The sequence below is a fragment of the Amblyraja radiata genome, chromosome 13 (genome assembly GCF_010909765.2).
Source record: "Amblyraja radiata isolate CabotCenter1 chromosome 13, sAmbRad1.1.pri, whole genome shotgun sequence".
NCBI classification, from domain to species: Eukaryota; Metazoa; Chordata; class Chondrichthyes; order Rajiformes; family Rajidae; genus Amblyraja; species Amblyraja radiata.
Genome location: NC_045968.1, coordinates 35,737,763 through 35,758,336, shown reverse-complemented (window position 1 = coordinate 35,758,336; position 20,574 = coordinate 35,737,763). Strand labels below are relative to the sequence as shown.

Below are 20,574 nucleotides of genomic sequence, written 5' to 3'. Positions count from 1 at the left end.
CGGGTGCTCCGGTTTCCTATCACACTCCAAGTACGTAGATCGTAGGTTAATTGGCTTCGGGAAAAATTGTAAAATGTCCACAATGTGTAGGATAGTGCTAGTGAACGAGGATCACTGGCAGGCATGAACTCAGTGGGCCGAAGGGCCTGTTTCCCACTGTATCTCCAAGCTAAACTAAAAGGTGTGTCAGGGGTTAGAGGACTGGAATAAGTCAAAGCGATGACCTGCAAGATAGAACATAGAACAGTACAGCACAGGAACAGATCCTTCGGCCCACAATGTCCGTGATGAACATGATGTTGGGTTAAACTAATCTCCTCCTCCTGCACGTGATCCATATCACCTCCATTTCCTGCGTATCATGTGTCTATCTAAAAACCTCGTACATGCCACTATCATATCTGCCTTCACCACCACCATTGGCTGCGCATTCCAGGCCCCCACCATGCTGAGTAAAGAATGACATCATTATTGTGGGGAACCCGCATCTCTGGCAGTGTTAGTAACTGTGCCGCCTGCCCCACTGTAGCATAACATCCCAAGTTCTAGACTCGATATTATGGTATCAATGGTCCTACCATGGGAAATCGGAATTTCTTCAGCCTGTTGGCCTTCTGATAGTGGAGCAAGCGGCTGGTTTTGCTGTTCACGGCGGTGATAACGTCATCTTCCTGACACCTCGTCCTGTGGCCGGGTGGTGCCTGCTTGAAAATCATTGTCATTACCGAGACGTTCTTCTCCAACTTCCGCCGTGCCCTGTGAAAGGCAAGGATAGAGGGTCACACCATGAGCAGCAGTGGGCGAAAACTGGTAGTCTGGTGCCCAGAGCACAGTGGGCTCCACTGCCCAGTGGTTTCTACGCTCCAAGGTTGGAAACTCAGTTCAGACCACAGGGACGGCAGAGGTATGGGCAGAATTGCAAGTTAAACCTTGTTTGACATCGAGAGATGGCATTAAGAGCTGACATCATTTATAACCAAATCCCATGAAAGTATGAATAATCAATACACGATGGTGGGTGTACAGAACTATTTATCAGAGGCGGTAGCCGAGGCAGGTGCTATAACAACATTTAAAAGATACTTGGACAGGTGCATGAATAGGAAAGAGGGGTATGGGTCAAACACAGGAAAATGGGACTAGTGAAGATGGAGCATCTCAGTCGGCCTGGTCCTCCTTGGTCTAGTCTCCTTTAAATTTTCCCCTTCTCATCTTAAAACACTGCCTTCTAGTATTTTTCACTTCCACCCCGGGGATAAAGCTTCTATCCATGCCTCTCATATTTCTATCAGGTTGCCTCTCAGCCTGATGCTCCAGAGAAAATATTAAAGCGGTTTATTTTTCCCCTTGCACTAGCTATTGCACTGCGTGGCATGATCCGTCAAGATAGTACGCAAAACACAGCTTTTCAATGTATCTCGACAGATAGGGACGACATACTCAGCATAGGAGAGCAAATTAGAGCATCAATAATGAAATGGATTGTGCACATTGATGACAGCCTTTTATACAGCAAAATTCAATACACGGATACCAGTGTCACTGAAATATACTGGTCAGAAAGGATTTATGCAGAGGTAAATCAATGAGCAACAGTACTGAATGAGTAAGATTGACACCAAAAACCCACACTACCCTGGCCATGTTCTCTTCTCGATCCAACCTTCTTGGAGAATGCGCTAGAGTCAGAGAACCATTATCTCCAGGTTCAAGAACAGCTTTGTGCCACTAACTATCTGGTTCTTGAACAACCCTAACCACAATCCTACCTCAGCACCGAGCCACTATGTAGCAATGTTACAAAATTTTGAGATTTAAAAAATCAAGTCTGTAATTTATCCCATCAGATAAAGCATAAAAAGAAGTTTAATTTGACACCTAATTCACTTTCATATCTCATGTATTTAAAAAGTTATGGCCATTTTCATACTCGGAAATTAGCATCTTGTTCCCTATTGATTTTCTATGGACGTAACAAAAAAGCTGTGATCGTGGACAGTCAAAAGCCCATAACTTTCTTAAAAATTAAGAGAACTGAATGAAATTTTCAGTTATCATAGATTGAACCATTCTGAAACAAATATAAAATAATCTTACTTGGATGACCTGAAATTAAAGCATATAATTAGTTAGTTACCCAAGTGTAGCTAATTTCAAACTTCAATTACTAGATCTAAACATCTATCCATTTCTTAATAAATGATTAACATTTTTAAATAGCCTAAGTGTGCAAATAATATTCATAAATAATTCACAATAAAACATGATTTTTAAATCTCATTTACATTAATTTATAGGCCAAATGGAAGGAATTTAGTGTTCAATTGCTGTAAATTAAAGTCCATTTTAAATCAGCTTTCTAGTGGGATCCTGTGAACGCGCTGGTTTAGAACGTTCACATTGCGGTAGATTTGTGCCCCCAAATGCCCAGAAAAATACTGCGGGATATAATGGGGCCAAAATGAGCTACTCGCAATATTAAACTTTGTATAAAGGGATATTAAGAAGCCCTTTTTAATGTAAAAATAAGCTACATACCTTCTGTGGTTTGCTCTATGAGACCCTGACGGCTGTCGGTGGTCACGGGTTTAGAGATTGATTTTTAAACTACTATAACTATTATCCAAGGCCTTTAAAACTAATAATAGCTTTTGCGACGGGGTCTTCCAGCGATTTTTCGTTAATAATTAACAAGGCTGAACATCTTCGATTTGAACAGCCTAGAGAAAATCGCGCTTTAAACCCGCCCCCCTCTAAACGGCGCCAAAATCGCGCACACCCGCGGCGACAGATTTTCAGCGACGCTTCAGGTAGGCTTTGCAACATACCTACACTATGGACTTTGCATTGCTGTGGTTACTCTACGGTATTGCACTATTATGATTTTGCACTATTATGGTTTGGTTTACTTAGAATAACTGGTAACTTATTGTTGTATCTAATAATTCTGTAAAACTGCAATAGGCAAGAATTTCATTGATAGACACAGAATGCTGGAGTGACTCAATGGGTCAGGTAGCATCCTTGGAGAAAAATAGGTGACATTTCAGATCGGGACCCTTCTTCAGACTGATTGGGGTAGGTAACAGAACTAGAACAGAACATAACTGTACACTGCAAGGGCCAGGAAGCAAGCGGGTAAGATAATTTCTGATCACATGTTTAATCGATAATATTTTATTATTAATGTTAAATGTTTTATGTGTCATTCCTAACTGTCACTGTATGTCATGTTGTCACTTGTGGGCGGAGCACCAAGGCAAATTCCTTGAAGGTGAATACTTGGACAATAAACGTATTCATTCATTCATTCATTCATTCACAGAACCGAGAAAAAACCAGGACAAATCAGCACCGGCGGCAGATTATCTCAAGCAAGGAGGTTCCCCGATAGGCCAAGTAGTTATGGTGCACATCAGCCCTTACCTCGACAAGAACCTCAACCCACTACAGTTCGCATACCGCCATAACAGGTCAACGGAGGATGCAATTTCACTGGCTCTCCATTCCGCATTGGACCACTTGGACAATAAAAACACTTACGCCAGGGCTGTTGTTTATAGACTACAGCTCGGCGTTTAATACCATCATCCCTTCCAAGCTGGTTTCCAAGCTCACGGAACTGGGCCTCCGCGCACCCCTCTGCAATTGGATCCTCGACTTCCTCATCTACAAACCACAGTCTGTTCGAATTGGAGGAACCACTTCATCCTCAGTAACAATTAGTACGGGAGCACCTCAAGGCTGCGTGCTCAGCCCCCTGCTTTACTCACTCTATACCCATGACTGCGTAGCCGGACATAATGCGAACTCCATCATCAAGTTTGCCGACGGCGCCATTGTGGTTGGCCGAATCACAGATGGGGACGAGTCAGAGTATAGAAATGAGATTGACCGACCGACCAAATGGTGCCAGCACAACAACCTGGCTCTCAACATCGGTAAGACCAAGGAACTGATTGTGGAATTTGGTAGAAGTATGAGGACCCACAATCCTGTTCATATCAATGGGACGATGGTGGAGAGGGTCAATAACTTCAAATTCCTGGGCATGCATATTTACGAAGATCTTTCCTGGACCCAGCACACCGATACATTTATAAAGAAGGCACATCAGCGACTCTACTTCGTGAGAAGATTATGGAGATTCGACATGTCGAAGAGGATTCTCCTAAACCTCTACAGGTGCACGGTAGAGAGCATCCTGACTGGTTGCATCGTGGCCTGGTTCGGAAACTTGAACGTCAAGGACCCACACCATCCTGGCCACACACTCATCTCACCATTGCCATCAGGAAGAAGGTATAAGAGCCTGAAAACTGTAACGTCCAGGTTCAGGAACAACTTCTTCCCTACAGCCATCAGACTATTAAACACAACAACGAATTAGCTCTGAGCTCTGAACTGCAAAAGACTATATTATTATTGCACTATATTTGTTATTTCTTGAACTTTTTCTTTTTTATTTTCTCTTCCCCCGTTATGTACAATGTTTACATATTCACATATTCTGTTGTGCTGCAGCAAGCAAGAATTTCATTGTCCCATCCGGAACATATGACAATAAAATACTCTTGACTCTTGGCTAGAGACGGTATGAATTTTATAGTTTGTGTTCACATCTGGTGCATATGACAACTAACCTCTCTGGAAAATACCAGGCACAACTCACTTGTGTTCCTCCAGTGCTTTTGTCACGTTAATATTGGATACAACATCTCCGTAAATTAATATGAAATCTGAGCGGACAAGCGACTTTGCATCGACATCCCTTAAGACATCCCCCAAAGACCGATAGGACTCGGAACTCATGATGTGGATGGTGTTTGGTGAGGTGGGGCGATTCCACTTTGATTTCCTGGAGAAAAAAGAAACAGGAGATCGTGAATGACTTGCATTTGCATAGAACTTTGCAGTAGCTCCAAAGCTCCCTTACGAGCACTTCGCACAGCAGGCAGGAGTTTGATTTATGGAGACACGAGAACTGCTAATGCTGGAATGCAGAAATAAGGAACTGCAGATGCTGGTTTATACAAAAGGGCACAAATTATCGGATAAACTCAGCAGGTCAGCTAGCATCTCTGAAGAACTTGGATAGGTGACGTATCAGGTTGGGACCCTTCTTCAGACTCTATGCTGGAATCTTAAGCAAAACAAAAAGTGCCAGAGGAATTCAGCGAGTCTGACAACATCTGTGGAGTGAATGGAAAGATGTTTTGGATCAGGACCCTTCCTCAGATCTTGGTTTGACATCTCATTTACAAAGCTGCACCTCTAACACTGCAGCACTGCCTCACTGCACTGGTGTTCCAGATATATGTTGCACAAGTCTCGGAAGTATGGCTTGAACCCACAACTATCTGACTCAGTGGCAACAACCCCTCCTATTAAACATGAACAGGAGCTGGGTCAGAATTCATTTTATAAGGTCCAAGGAGTCATTTGATGTAAACATTATTTTTCAGGACGATACCATCATCTCACATTACAATTTTCATTATTCACAATAATAGTTTTCTAGATCAACACTTGCTATACACGTGCATCATTCAAGAAATTAATGTAGAAGTATGGACATTATGTTACAAGTTACTCAGGCTGCAGTTGGAGTATAAATCACCTTGCTGGAGGAAAGATGCCATTAAACTAGGATGGATGCAGAGAAGTTTTACGAGGCTGTTGAAAGGATTTGACTATAGTGAGAGGTTGGGCAGGCTAGGACTTTATTCCTTGGAGCGCAGGGTGATCTAAAAGAGGTGTATTAAATCATGAGGGGAATAGATAGGGTGAACGCACAGAGTATTTTGCCCAGAGTAGGGGAACCAAGAACCAGAGGACATATGTCTAAGGTGAGAGGGGAAAGAATTAATATAAACTTGTGTGAAGTGGTTCCAAATTAAAGAAAAAATATATGAACCCTAGGAGCAACTTCTTGCACACAGAGGAAGGGAGGGGGGAGGGAGTGGTGGTGTATGGAATGAGCTGCCAGAGGAGGCTGTTGAGGCAGGTACTGTGACAACATTTAAAAGACACTTGGACAGGTACATGGATAAGAAAGGCTTAGAGGGATATGGATCAAATGCAGGTGAATGGGACTAACTTTGATGGTGCACGTCGGTCTGCATGGATGTTGTGCCGAAGAGCCTGATTCTGTGCTGTATGACTCTTTGTCCTTATTTTAGATATCATCTTTGCTGGCAGGAAGGTGCAATTAAAGTATTGCAAGAATATGCAAGCATATGGTGTAAACGTAAGATAGACTCAAAAGGCTGGAGTAACAGGGGAACAGGCAGCATCTCTGGAGATAAGGAATGGGTGACATTTCGGGTCGAGACCCTTCTTTGGACACTGTAATCCACTATTCTGTACTCTTTTATTTATCTCTTTGCACTACCTGTTGTACTTGTACTAAACTAAAACTATTTTTTCAAAACTAAATCCTAATAAATTTAACTCGGTATACTCATCCTTACTGAATATGGTCCTTGATTTTCTGGGCCATCCAGCAGCAGAAAACAAAGGTCTCCTGGACACCTGTGCTTGTGAGGAACTCCAAGCTGTAATCGATGAGCGCTACGTTAGCAAGGGGAAGCAGAGCCTGTGGCAGAACAAGATTAAGAGCGTTTTATTGTCATATGTCCCAGAAAGAACAATGAAATTCTTACTTGCAGCAGCACAACAGAAAATGTAAACATGGTTCTCTGTAAACAATATAATAAAGGAGAAAACACACACACACACACAAACAAGCAAACAATAATAGTGGGCACAATGCAAAAGTCACTGCCAATCCCACCACAGGCTAATGCAACATTACCAAGTCAAAGACACAAAGTGCTTGAGTAACTCATCGTGTCAGGTAGCATCTCTGGAGAACAAAGATATACGATGTTACGAGCCTGGACCCAAAACACCTATCAATGTCAAGTCTGAAGAAGGGTTCCAGCCCAAATGGTTGCCTATCCATGTCCTCCAGAAATGCTGCCTGTCCCAGAGTTACTCCAGGACTTTGTACTCTATGAAATGTTTCAGCATCTACTGTTCCCTGGGTCTACATTAACAAGCCCATAAAGACACTCCTGAGATTCTATTCCGAGATTGTAAAAATATTTCCCGTCAGAAGAACATGGTTTTTGTTGCTTGAATTTCCTTTTTGCCACAGAATCCTATTGGCACCAATCTTGGATTCGAGGGAATTTACAAGTTCATTTGATGAAATCCCACTTTATCTCAATTCTAAATTGCTGGTCCCATATTTTGTGAGTAAGCCAGATGGTTTGAGAATAGGATGTAAACTATAGCAAAAGAACAGGCACTTCAGCCCACAATGTCAGTGCTGAACACAATGTCAAGTTAAACTAATCTCACCTGTCTACATGTGATCTGTACCCCTTCATTCCCTGCATATCCATGTGCCTATCTAAAAGTCTCTAAAATACCACTATCATATCTGCTTCCAACACCACCTTAGGCAGTGTGTTCCAGACACCCATCACGCTGTGAAAAAAAAATGACCTCCACATCTCCTGTAAATTTTCCCCTCTCACCTTAAAGTTATGCCTTCTAGGTTTTGACATTTCCGCCCTAGAATGTGGTGGCAAGACAAACACTTGACATTGCTAAGCCTTCCGATATTAGAACAAAAACACCAACCAGACCTATTGTTGGAAGCCTGGTTGCAGGAAGTTTGGATAGGGAATTAAATTTCACATTACTGCTGCCAAATACAATGCCAATGCCGGTTGCTAGGCTCACAAACAAATTGCCACGGCTAAGGGGTAACTAGCCTCCAACAAGGAGAGGGGACGAGGGGCGACAGAAGGGAGGGGACAACGGAGGAGGCTAGGGAGTGGGTGGGGGAGCAGGCGAGGTGCGATGGAGGGAGATAGGGGCAATGGAGGGGGCTAGAGGCAAGGGTGTGAATGAGGCAGTGGATGGAGCATGAGGGGTGTGAGTGTCATGAGGGGTAAGGGACATGTGGGGGGATGAGGAGGGAGAGGGGATGATGAGGGGGAGAGGGGATGATGAGGGGGAGAGGGGATGATGAGGGGGAGAGGGGATGATGAGGGGAGAGAGGGATGAGGAGGGAGATAGGGGATCAGGAGGGAGATAGGGGATGAGGAGGGAGATAGGGGATGAGGAGGGAGATAGGGGATGAGGAGGGAGATAGGGATGAGGGGGGAGATAGGGGATGAGGAGGGAGATAGGGGATGAGGAGGGAGATAGGGGATGAGGAGGGAGATAGGGGATGAGGAGGGAGATAGGGGATGAGGAGGGAGAGAAGGGATGGGGAGAGGGATAAGGCGAGAGGGATGAGGGGGATGAGGAGGGAGAGGGGATGACGAGGGAGAGGGATGAGAGGAGAGAGGAGAGAGGGTGCACGAGGGCCGGTCCTCACCCGCGGCTGGTCCTTAGTGATGGGGAAGAACCTCCTGTTGAAGCTGTCCGCCACCAGCACGGCCTGCAGCGGCGCCGACGAGTCGACTTCCTCGCCGCCGGTCCGAGCCGGCGCCGCCGCCGCCGCCGCCCGCCTGCTGCCCTTCTGCTTCGCCGCCATCTTCGTGATGACGAGAGTGACGGGAACGGCTCCGGCCCGGGCCCCGCCCCCGCCCCCGCCCCCTCCGACCTTCGCGTAACTGCGCGCCGCCATCTTGGTGAGGGCAACCGCAGCGTTGATTCCGCCTCAAGCGCCGCTTTGCCCAAGTGGGGACTGCCATCTTTGTGAGGACACGCGTGATGCGCGGTTTGTTGGTCCCGCCCATCTGGCTCATGTTATGGTGCCATCTTGGTAAAGGCAGGTGGATGGTGCCTCGCGAGGTGTAATGCGACCGGTCTACCACTTCAAAACGTGTCATTTCAGGGAAACATAATGCCCAAGACAAACACAAAAAGCTGGAGTAACTCAGCGGGACAGGCATCATTTCTAGAGAGATGGAATAGGTGAAGTTTCGGGTCAAGACCCTTTTCATGTTTACTTTCCCTGCTTTAACAACTTTCTCTCCTCCCTCCCGAGGCTGCACCGACGGCTTTACTTTGCTTCAGCTTGACACACTCCTACACTCCTCGGACTCCACACCCACGCTCAATGATGCGAGGCGGCTGGGGACAACCTGGAGATTCCATGCCTTGCGGGCCGCACAACCTGGCTCAGCAGGTCAGGCAGCATCTCTGGAGAAAAGGAATAAGTGATGTTTCGGATCGAGACCCTTGTTCCGTTTCACCTGTACCTTTTCTCCAGAGATGCTGCCTACTCCAACATTTTGTGTCCATCTTCAGTTTAAACCAGCATCTGCAGTTCCTTCCTAAACATAATGCCCAGATCCCTTTGTGGTCCTACTCAAGTCAAGCAATAACTATATACATTAACTACAAATGCATGAATAATAACAACAAATAATAAGTATCCAGAATAATTTAAATTAATCTTTCCTCACATTCTTCACATCAGCTGTCATTTTCTTGCCCACACACTTAATCTGTCCATATCCCCCATGTCACCCCTTTCATAACCAAACCAATTCATGGGGACTGCTCTTCTGTAGAAGGACACAAGGTGCTGGAGTAAATCAGCAGGTCATGCAGCATCTGGTGAGGGAGAGGGAAGAACAATTAACAATGGAGGACCTGGCATGGGGGGACTGCCGTGAGGAGGGAGATGGGGGGAGAACAAAGGGGAACCGGTGTGGGGTATTTTGTAAATTTGTCAGTGCCATATGTGGCGACTATTTGCATACCTTGGGTATGCAAACAAAGAATTTCACTGTGCCTTGTCACATGTGTCAATAAAGTATTCCATTCCATTGTATCTCTGGAGAAAAAGGATGGGTGACATTTCAGGTCGAAACCCTTCTTCAGACAAACATTCTTCCTGACCCGAAACGCCACCCATTATTTTTATCCAGAGATGCTGTCTGACCCGCTGTGATATTCAGCACTTTGTGTCTATCTTTGGTATAACCAGCAAGACTCTACAAGTACCTCAGAACCCAGAGAACTGGAGTATCTGTACACTGTGGGCAGCTTGATTGTAATCGTGTATAGTCTTTTCACTGATTGGATAGCACACAACAAAAATGTAGAAACAAGGAACTGCAGATGCTGGTTTATACCAAAGATAGACACAAAGTGCTGGAGTAACTCAATGGCTCAGGCAGCATCTCTGGAGAAAAAGGTTGGGTGATGTTTCGGGTCGGAACCCTTCTTCAGACTGACTGTATAGCTTTTTACTGTACTTCGGCACACGTGACATTAATAAACTAAACTAAACTAGATCCTGGCTACGGGTGCTTGTCTGTATGGAGTTTGTACATTCTACCTGTGACCTGCGTGGGTTTTCTCCAAGAACTTCCTCCCACACATACAGGTTTGTAGGTTAATTGACTTGGTATCAATGAAAAAATTGTCCCTAGTGTAGGATAGTGTTAATGTGCAGGGATTGCTGGTCAGTGCAGACTCGGAGGGCCGAAGGACCCGTTTCCGCACTGTTTCTCTAAACTGTTTTTTTTAAATTAATATTTTTATTAGAAGCACATACATATCATAATCAAAACACAATTTGTTTATTAATTACATATTGTTAATAGCTGGGATCCTAGCTATCAAAATAGATTGGGTCCTCGTTTATCAATTACATATTAACACAGCTTCTATGTGTTTAGTTTTTTTATAAATAGAAAGAAAGAGAGGAAAAAAAGATGAAAAAATAGGATAAATTACCAATAATACAGTTTTGGAGATAGGTCCGTGGATTATAAAATGTAACTATTCATCTAATCCTGGATTCAAGTTTCAGTCAAGCTTCCATGCTGGACCAATTTATCCTTTCAGAAAATCAATAAATGGCGACCACATTCTAGCAAATAATTCTGGTTTGTCAATTAAGACAAGTCTAATTTTTTCCAATTAATAAACTAAACTAAACTAGATCCTGGCTACGGGTGCTTGTCTGTATGGTGTTTGTACGTTCTACCTGTGACCGGCGTGGGTTTTCTCCGTTTCCGCACTTTCTCTAAACTAATCTAAAACTAGATCAAACTAAAATGTCACCTGCCCATTATCTCCACAGTTGCTGCCTGACCCACTGAGTTCTCCCAGTTCTTTGTGTTTTCCTCAAGATTCTAGCATCTGTAGTTCCTTGAGCCTCTGAAGTAAAATCAGTCATTCTCGAACCTGGTGGACCTGTTTGAGAAGAAACAGAGGACTTTGTTTCGTTTAGTTCAGAGATACAACACGGAAACAGGCCCTTCAGCCCACTGAGTCCATGCCGACCATCAATCACATGTTCACATTAGTTCTATGTTATCCCTCATTTGCATCACACCTGACACACCAGGGGCAATTTACAGAGGGCCAATTAACCTAGAAACACGTACGTTTTTGGGGATGTCGGTGGAAACTCTCTGTCTCAGGAATTCTCTGCCTCAGAGGGCGGTGGAGGCAGGTTCTCTGGATGCTTTCAAGAGAGAGCTGGATAGGGCTCTTAAAAATAGCGGAGTCAGGGGATATGGGGAGAAGGCAGGAACGGGGTACTGATTGGGGATGATCAGCCATGATCACATTGAATGGCGGTGCTGGCTCGAAGGGCCAAATGGCCTACTCCTGCACCTATTGTCTATTGTCTTTTGAAACTGGAGCACCCAAATGAGACCCACGTGGTCACAGGGAGTACGTGCAAACTCCACACCGACATCTCTTGAGGTCAGGATCAAACGAGTTTCTTGCGCTGTGAGGCAGTAGCTCTACTGCCCGGTCCAAAATCACTTCTAACCAAGCTGGAATTTAGCGCCACTGAAGGACGCGGTTAAACCAGCGAGGGTGCGGAAAAGATTCACAGGAATGTTACCGGGACTGGTGGGCTTGAGTTACAAGCAGAAATTTAGGACAGGCTAGGACCTGGAGCAAAGGACGCTGAGGGGTGACCTTATAGAGGTTAACAAAAATGAGGAGGATACATAAGATAGATAGCTACATTCTTCTTTTGGGGGTAGGAGAGTCTAAAACTAGAGGGCATAGGTGTAAAATCAGAGGGGGAAATTTAAGGAGCAAATTTTCCCACACAGTACATGAAATGTGCATTTGAATGTTTAAAATACATTGGGACGGGTACATGGACGGGGAATGTTTAGAGGGATTTAGGCCAAAAACAAGGTTATGGGATTAGTGCAGATAGACATTTTGGTCGGCTTGTAGATAATTTCATCTGCATGAAATGATTCTCATCAGGCACAGTTCATGTTTGAAAGGGCGGGACCTAGAACAGTGCAGTGAGAATGTTGGTGTTGGTGGACACAACACGGTTTTAACAACTTCCTCTCCTCCCTCCCGAGGCTACACCGACGGCTTTACTGGGCAGTGGCTTGACACACTCCTACACTTCTCGGCTCCACACCCACGCTCAATGGTGCGAGGTGGCTGCGGAAGACCGGGTGATACCAGGCCCTGTGGGCAGCACAACCTGTCTCAGGCAGCATCGCTGCAGAAAATGAATAAGTGCCGTTTCGGGTTGAGACCCTTCCATCCCAGAGTACTTAAGGAAGTAGCTCCAGAAATAGTGGATGCATTAGTAATAATCTTTCAAAACTCTTTAGATTCTGGAGTAGTTCCTGAGGATTGGCGGGTAGCAAACGTAACCCCACTTTTTAAGAAGGGAGGGAAAAGAAAACGGGGAATTACAGACCAGTTAGTCTAACATCGGTAGTGGGGAAACTGCTAGAGTCAGTTATTAAAGATGGGATAGCAGCACATTTGGAAAGTGGTGAAATCATTGGACAAAGTCAGCATGGATTTACAAAAGGTAAATCATGTCTGACGAATCTTATAGAATTTTTCGAGGATGTAACTAGTAGCGTGGATAGGGGAGAACCAGTGGATGTGGTGTATCTGGACTTCCAGAAGGCTTTCGACAAGGTCCCACATAAGAGATTAGTATACAAACTTAAAGCACACGGCATTGGGGGTTCAGTATTGATGTGGATAGAGAACTGGCTGGCAAACAGGAAGCAAAGAGTAGGAGTAAACGGGTCCTTTTCACAATGGCAGGCAGTGACTGGTGGGGTACCGCAAGGCTCAGTGCTGGGACCCCAGCTATTTACAATATATATTAATGATCTGGATGAGGTAATTGAAGGCAATATCTCCAAGTTTGCGGATGACACTAAGCTGGGGGGCAGTGTTAGCTGTGAGGAGGATGCTAGGAGACTGCAAGGTGACTTGGATAGGCTGGGTGAGTGGGCAAATGTTTGGCAGATGCAGTATAATGTGGATAAATGTGAGGTTATCCATTTTGGTGGCAAAAACAGGAAAGCAGACTATTATCTAAATGGTGGCCGACTAGGAAAAGGGGAGATGCAGCGAGACCTGGGTGTCATGGTACACCAGTCATTGAAAGTGGGCATGCAGATGCAGCAGGCAGTGAAGAAAGCGAATGGTATGTTAGCTTTCATAGCAAAATGATTTGAGTATAGGAGCAGGGAGGTTCTACTGCAGTTGTACAGGGTCTTGGTGAGACCACACCTGGAGTATTGCGTACAGTTTTGGTCTCCAAATCTGAGGAAGGACATTATTGCCATAGAGGGAGTGCAGAGAAGGTTCACCAGACTGATTCCTGGGATGTCAGGACTGTCTTATGAAGAAAGACTGGATAGACTTGGTTTATACTCTCTAGAATTTAGGAGATTGAGAGGGGATCTTATAGAAACTTACAAAATTCTTAAGGGGTTGGACAGGCTAGATGCAGGAAGATTGCTCCCGATGTTGGGGAAGTCCAGGACAAGGGGTCACAGCTTAAGGATAAGGGGGAAATCCTTTAAAACCGAGATGAGAAGAACTTTTTTCACACAGAGAGTGGTGAATCTCTGGAACTCTCTGCCACAGAGGGTAGTCGAGGCCAGTTCATTGGCTATATTTAAGAGGGAGTTAGATGTGGCCCTTGTGGCTAAGGGGATCAGAGGGTATGGAGAGAAGGCAGGTACGGGATACTGAGTTGGATGATCAGCCATGATCATATTGAATGGCGGTGCAGGCTCGAATGGCCGAATGGCCTACTCCTGCACCTAATTTCTATGTTTCTATGTTTCTATGTTTCAGTTACCGTCTCGACCCAAAACATCATCTGTTCCTTTTCTCCAGAGATGCTGCCTGACCCGCTGAGTTACTCCAGCTTTTTGTGGCTATCTTCAGTTTACACAGATGGTCTGAGTGGGCTGTTTCTACATACTTTGTACTTAATCTGGGATTGTGTTTATGTATAATAATAATTTACTAAACTGTATGCAGAGAGAATTACACTGTACCTCGGTACATGTGATAATAAAGAGCCGTTGACCATTGAACCCATCTGCCAACAAAACTCTTCTCATCTGTATCTGCCTATCACTTACCAGGCTTTGTCCTACCCCCACTTCTTTCCTAGGTTTACCCCTAATACATTATACCATGTGTACAAATCTGTCGTGCTGCTCCATTTCAGGACATATGGCAATAAAACACTTGATTCTTGACTCTCAAGAGTGTTTTATTGTCATATGTCCCAGATAGAACAATGAAATTCTTACTTGCAGCCACACAACAGAATATGAAACATAGTACACTGTAAACAATATAATAAATGAGAGAAAAAAAGTTCAATGTGTGTCTATACACATGCATGCATACATACACATAAAAAACAAACATTAATACTGCAATAATAACAATGATAGTCTATGTAGTTCAGAACTTATTTGAGGTTGTAGTGTTTAATAGCCTAATGACTGTGGGGAAGAAGTTGTTCCTTACACTGGACATTACAATTTTCAGGCTCCTGTACCTTCTTCCCGATGGCAGGGGTGAAATGAGTGTATGGTGGGGTGGGAGATTGCAACCTTCACATGGTCCGCCCTGTTTCCACGAATGCAATCAACCTGGCGTGCACAATCAAATAAGATCAAATAGAATACAACTAGTCCTTTCCTCCTTTTCAAATAGTCCTCCTACTTCAGGCTGTGCATGCCATTCACAATAAGAAGTGTGTGGTCTCTGTGATTCTGTGATTGCTCTTGTAGAAACAAAGAACTGCAAATGCTGGTTTATACCAAAGATAAACATAAAGTGCTGGAGTAACTCAGCAGATCAGGCAGCATCTCTGGAGGTAGAGGATGGTCGACATTTAGTGTCAGGACCCATCACCCGACCCAAAACGCCACCCATCCTTTTTCTCCCATCGGGCAAAAGGTATAGAAGTGTGAAAGCGCACACCTCCAGATTCAGGGACAGTTTCCTCCCAGCCTTTATCAGGCAACTGAACCATCCAAGGTGAATGATCCTGAACACAACCAGAGAACAGTCCTGAACTACTATCCACCTCATTGGAGAACCTTGGACTATCTTTGATCGGACTTTACTGGCTTTATTTTGCACTAAGCATTAATCACATTATTCCCTTATCATGTATCTGTACACTGTGGATGGCTTGATTGTAATAATGTGTTGTCTTTCTGCTGACTGATTAGCACGCAACAAAAGTTTTTCACTGTAGTTTATAGCCTCGATGTGGCAATAAACTAAATGCAAATTCAAACTCAGAGATGTTGCTTGACCCGTTGAGTTACTCCAGCATTTTGTTCGATATGTGTTTGGTCTTGTTGGTTATCAGCCTAGGATGTGGCCACAAGGTGGTGATGTTGGTCCACAAATGTTACCCACCACACTTGCCCCAAAAAGGTGCAGAAATAGGACATTGAATCACGAGAACATTTAAAAAAAGTTATTATTTCGTTTCCCTGCCATGTGTCACGTGCGTTTATTCAAGATGCGTACCTGCACCTTTTAGTCTGCAAAAAAAGCACCGTGTTAGTTTTTTTAGTTTTAGTTTTAGAGATGCAGCATGAAAAAAGGCCCTTTAACCCACCGAGTCCGCGTCGAACAATGATCACCCCGTATACTAGTTTCATGTTATGCTGCATCCTACACACTAGGGGCAATTTACAGAAGCCAATTTACCTACAAACCTGCACGTCTTTGGAATGTTGGAGGAAACCAGAGCACTTGGTGAAAACCCAGGCATTCACAGGGAGAACATACAAACTCCGTATAGACAACACTCGTAGTCAGGATCGAACCCTGGTCTCTGCAGCTCTATTGCTGCGCCACTGTGCTGCCCCACTATATTCTGCACTCTGGTATTTTTCTCTTTGCTCTACCTGTTGTTTTTGTGTATTTCTTGATTGTACTCATGTATGGAGACACAAAGAACTTATGATGCTGGTTTATAAAAAAAGAAATAAAGTACTGGGGTAACTCAGCGGGTCAAGCAGCATCTCTGGAGAACATGAATAGACGATGTTCCGGGTTGGGACCCTCCTCCAGAACTCATGCATGGGGCAGCCTAACTGGATAGCATGCAAACAAAATCTCTTACTATCTCGGTACACATGACAATCATAAACTAATACCAATCATTCTCAAACACTTTTTTTCCCTTAACTAGGAGCTTTTACCCCATACTCGCAATTAACATAGTATTATATTAATTTATGTGATTAATCAATCAATCAATTAATTAATTAATCAATGTGATTAACTCTACAACAAAACAGTGGTGCAGCGGTAGAGTTGCTGCCTTACAGCACCAGTGACCTCAGGTTCGATCCTGGCTATAGGAGCTGTCTGTACGGACAGCTCGTACGTTCTCCTGGGTTTCCTCCGAGTACGCCGGTTTCCTTCCACATATAAAAGAGGTAAAGGTTTATAAGTTAATTGGCTTCTATAAAATTGTCCATCGCGTGTAAGATAGAACTTGTGTACGAGTGAGCATTAGTTGGCATGGACTCGGCGGCCCGAAGGGCCTGTTTCCATGCCATAAGTCTAAACTAAACTATAGGATGTGTTGGCTCAAAAACACTGCCAGCACCAAAGACTAACGATACCCTAGTTCTAGTTTCCGCGTTGTATTTTTCAATCAATCCATCAGATCAATCAATTGACCAAAGATTATGTTAATGAATGGAAGGAGGTTGTGAATGTCATCAACAATGTCTGCCTTCACTGGTACATTGACATATGTGGAGTAGACTCAATGGGCCGAATGGCCTACCTCTGTTCCTGTGGCTTATAAACTTATGAACAGACGACATACAGTAGAACACAAAGTGCTTACGTAACTCAGTGGGTCTGGCAACATCTCTGGAGGACATGGATATGCGATGTTTTGGTCACACGTTCTTCAGTTGAGTTTGAAGAAGGGTCTCGATCTGAAACGTCACCTGTCCATGTCCTCCAGAAATGCTACCTGACCGGCTGAGTTAATCCAGCACTTGGTTCCAGTGTTCACCGTACCCTCTATCTTCATCAACTCACACAGTAGCTTCACAAGGGATATGTCTGGCTGATACACTAATTGGCTCCCAGCTTCACTTCACTATTGCAACATTGACAACACTTTAGTAACGTCAGTTCTACATTGGCCGGGGTGAGCTTTGGGAAGTCCTGGAGTTGTGAAACTTGCCAAATAAATGGTAGTTCTTTTCCTCAATGGAGACCGTGACATTTGTTATTGAGGGTCAGTGACTGTGACAGAGATATTCAGTCGGACGGTTTGCAGGAGATTAATGTTCTTGGGCTAAGACAATGTTGTGAGCGATCGGCACTCTATGGCCAGCGGAGCTAGTAATTAGGATTGGGATCTTGTCATTAAACCCGTTATTAATGCCGAGTGACTCCTCTCGAACAGAGAGAATCGTATTCAACGCCAATTACATGGGTATTACGTTAGGTAAGCTCCCAGCCATCACACATTCCTTCCTTTATTAAGGAGGCACCCATACTGTTTCCACGAGACATCAGGGGGGAGGGGAGGTTCGGGGAGGAGGGGTGGGGGGAAGCAGAGACTGTTCTTGCTGCCACAAGATTGATATAGATAGAACATTGAACAGTACAGCAGAGGAACAGGCCTTTCGGTCCACAACATCCATGCCGACCATCATGGACCCATCTGTACTAATCCCATTACCAGCCTTCTGCACCTTGGCGATTCAAGTGTTTGTCCAGATCCTTCTTAAATATTGTGAATATACCTCGGTTTAGGTTAAGGCTGTGGTTTGTTATTGTTATGTACAGAGAGAAGGTTTGTTTTGCATGCTGTCTGATCTAATACTATACATAGATACAATCAAGCCAAACTCAAGTATAAAGAGTGTAGAATATAGTTCTCAGCATTGTAGCAGTTCCAGAGACAAAGTCCAATGTCCGCAATGGGGAAGAGGTGAATCGGACAGTACCCTGGCTTATGGAAGGATTGTTTAGAAGCCTGATATCAGAGGGGAAGAAGCTGTTCCTGAGTCTGGTGGTGCGTGCTTTCAAGTTCCTGTAACTTCTGCCCAATGGGAGCGGGAAGAAGAAGGAATGGGTGGACTAATGTGGGTAAATGTGTACGAGGGTAGATGGGGAATCTTGGTCGGCATGGATGGGTTGGCTGAAGGGCCTGTTTCGATGGTGTATGACTATGACTTACTTGACTTTGCTCCTCTCCCTTCATCTCATACTGAGGAAAAGACAGGGAAACAGGGATGAAAATGTTGCCCCTCAGTCCCACGGTGTTTTGGCAAAGTACCACTTCGGGGAAGGAGCAAGCATCCAGAACAGATCTCCCTTTGGTTCCCTTCCTCTGACATAAACCTCTCTCTTTAACAACCCTCCCTCTCCCCTCCATATGCCTCCTTCCCTCCTTCTCACTGCTCACTGCTTGTTGTTGAACGCTGGGTACTAGCGATATGTTACGATAGAACTTTATTTATCCTGGGAGGGAAATTGATCTGCCAACAGTCATAAAACACAAGATAGATGGAACATGAAATTAAAGTGACGGGTGGAAAGGATTGGGGATGTGCAAAGATTGGGGAGTGCGGGGGAGTCAGTCTACACCTCTGTATTCAGCTTCCCTCCCCTCACCCTCACTGATGCAGTGCACAATTGCAGGTACTTCCACAATAATGACACTAACACACTCCCAGGCTGTAGCTATGGCCTAAAGCCAGCCTTTGGCTGAGGTAGCCTCTCATTAAAGCAGCAGCCTCTGTGATGAATGAAACATGGATGGCCCGCTGTGAACCTCACCAGCTGCTAAACCTATGCAAGGAAAATGGGACCGCTTCCTTTTCTACAACATCTCAGAACAACCCAATGCACTTCAAAGACCAGTCTTATCCTGGTAACTCCCTCTCCTGCCCTGGCCCATCAGGCAAGAGGTATAGAAGTTTGAAAACACATACCTCCAGATTCCAGCTCTTCATCTTTCTCCCACCACCCCATACTTTCAGGCTGAAGATAGTACCAACCCGAAACGTCATCCATCCTTTTTCTCCAGAGATGCTGTCTGACCTGCTGAGTTACTTCAGCACTTTGCATCTACCTGTTTACCTTCAAATTTAGGGACAAATTCTTCCCAGCTGTTATCGGGCAACTAAACCTCCTCTCAACAGCTCGAAAGCGGTTTTGACCTCCCATCTACTGCATTGGTAACCTTCAAACTATCTTTAATCAGACTTTATTAGACTTTATCTTGCATTAAACATTGTACCCTTTATCCTGTATCTGTACACTGTGGGCGGCTTGATTATGATCATGTATAGTCTTTCCGCTGACTGGATAGCACGCAACAAAAACGCTATTCACTGTTTCTCGGTACATGTGACAATAATAAACTAAACTAAATCTGAACAATTAGTCAGAGAATCATAGTCATACAGCAAGGAAACAGACCCTTCAACCACTGACCAACTTGCCCCATCTACACTAGTTTCACCTCCTGCATTTGGTCCATATCCCCCTAAAAACTTCCTCTCCGTGTACCTGTCCAAATGTCTTTTAAATGTTGTGACAATCCCTGCGTCAACTACCTCCTCCAGCAGCTCGTTCCATATACCCACCACTCTCTATGTGAAAAAGTTGCCCCTCAGGTTCCTATTAAATCTTTCCTTAAATTGCACTTGATCACTAGCCTCTCTGATAGCACGCAACAATGTTTTTTCACTGTATCTTGGTACACTAATAAACTAAATTCCAAACGAGGATCAGATCAATACCCAAATATAAAACATATTACAAGACTAAAGGGAATGAACGTACTGTGAAACATTTCAGGAGTTAGGCAGCCTGTAACTCGTTCTATTGTTGTTCGACTGGTGTGGGGAGAGGAGTGGTCCCTCTGTGTTCTGCATACTGATGACCATATTTGAATGCACGCACTACCAGACTTAGGAACAGCTCTGTTATCAGGCTTCTGACATAAACCTCTCTCTTTAACAACCATTGCCCTAGCTTCCATAAGCTAGGGCAATGTCCGATTCACCTCGGCCCCATTGCAGACAGTGGACTTTGTCTCTGGAACTGATGCGCTACAATGCTTTTTGAGCATTGACCTATCCAGACTTGACCTATCCCAGAAATAAAAGCAGGATTGTATTTATGTATAGTATTACCTGATCTCATTGGACTAAACAAAACTTTTCACTGTACCTCGGTACACATGACAATAATAAACGTAAACTCCCTTTCCACTACTCTCCTTTTTTGTTCATCTGCCCTCTCTTGCTGTTACTC

General features: G+C 44.4%; 1 protein-coding gene across 1 annotated transcript in view; it reads right to left on the bottom strand.

Annotated features, from left to right (window-relative positions):
• eif2b5 (eukaryotic translation initiation factor 2B subunit epsilon) overlaps positions 1-8,593 on the bottom strand; it is a 35,950-nt gene extending 27,357 nt beyond the window's left edge. The window contains exons 1-4 of the mRNA XM_033031761.1: positions 8,399-8,593; positions 6,474-6,598; positions 4,673-4,858; positions 579-756 (exon numbers count right to left, since the gene is read on the bottom strand). Coding sequence (XP_032887652.1) covers positions 579-756; positions 4,673-4,858; positions 6,474-6,598; positions 8,399-8,557 — 648 coding nt within the window. The 5' untranslated portion in view covers positions 8,558-8,593. The remainder of the gene's footprint in view (positions 1-578; positions 757-4,672; positions 4,859-6,473; positions 6,599-8,398) is intronic.
• Positions 8,594-20,574: the final 11,981 nt, after the last annotated feature.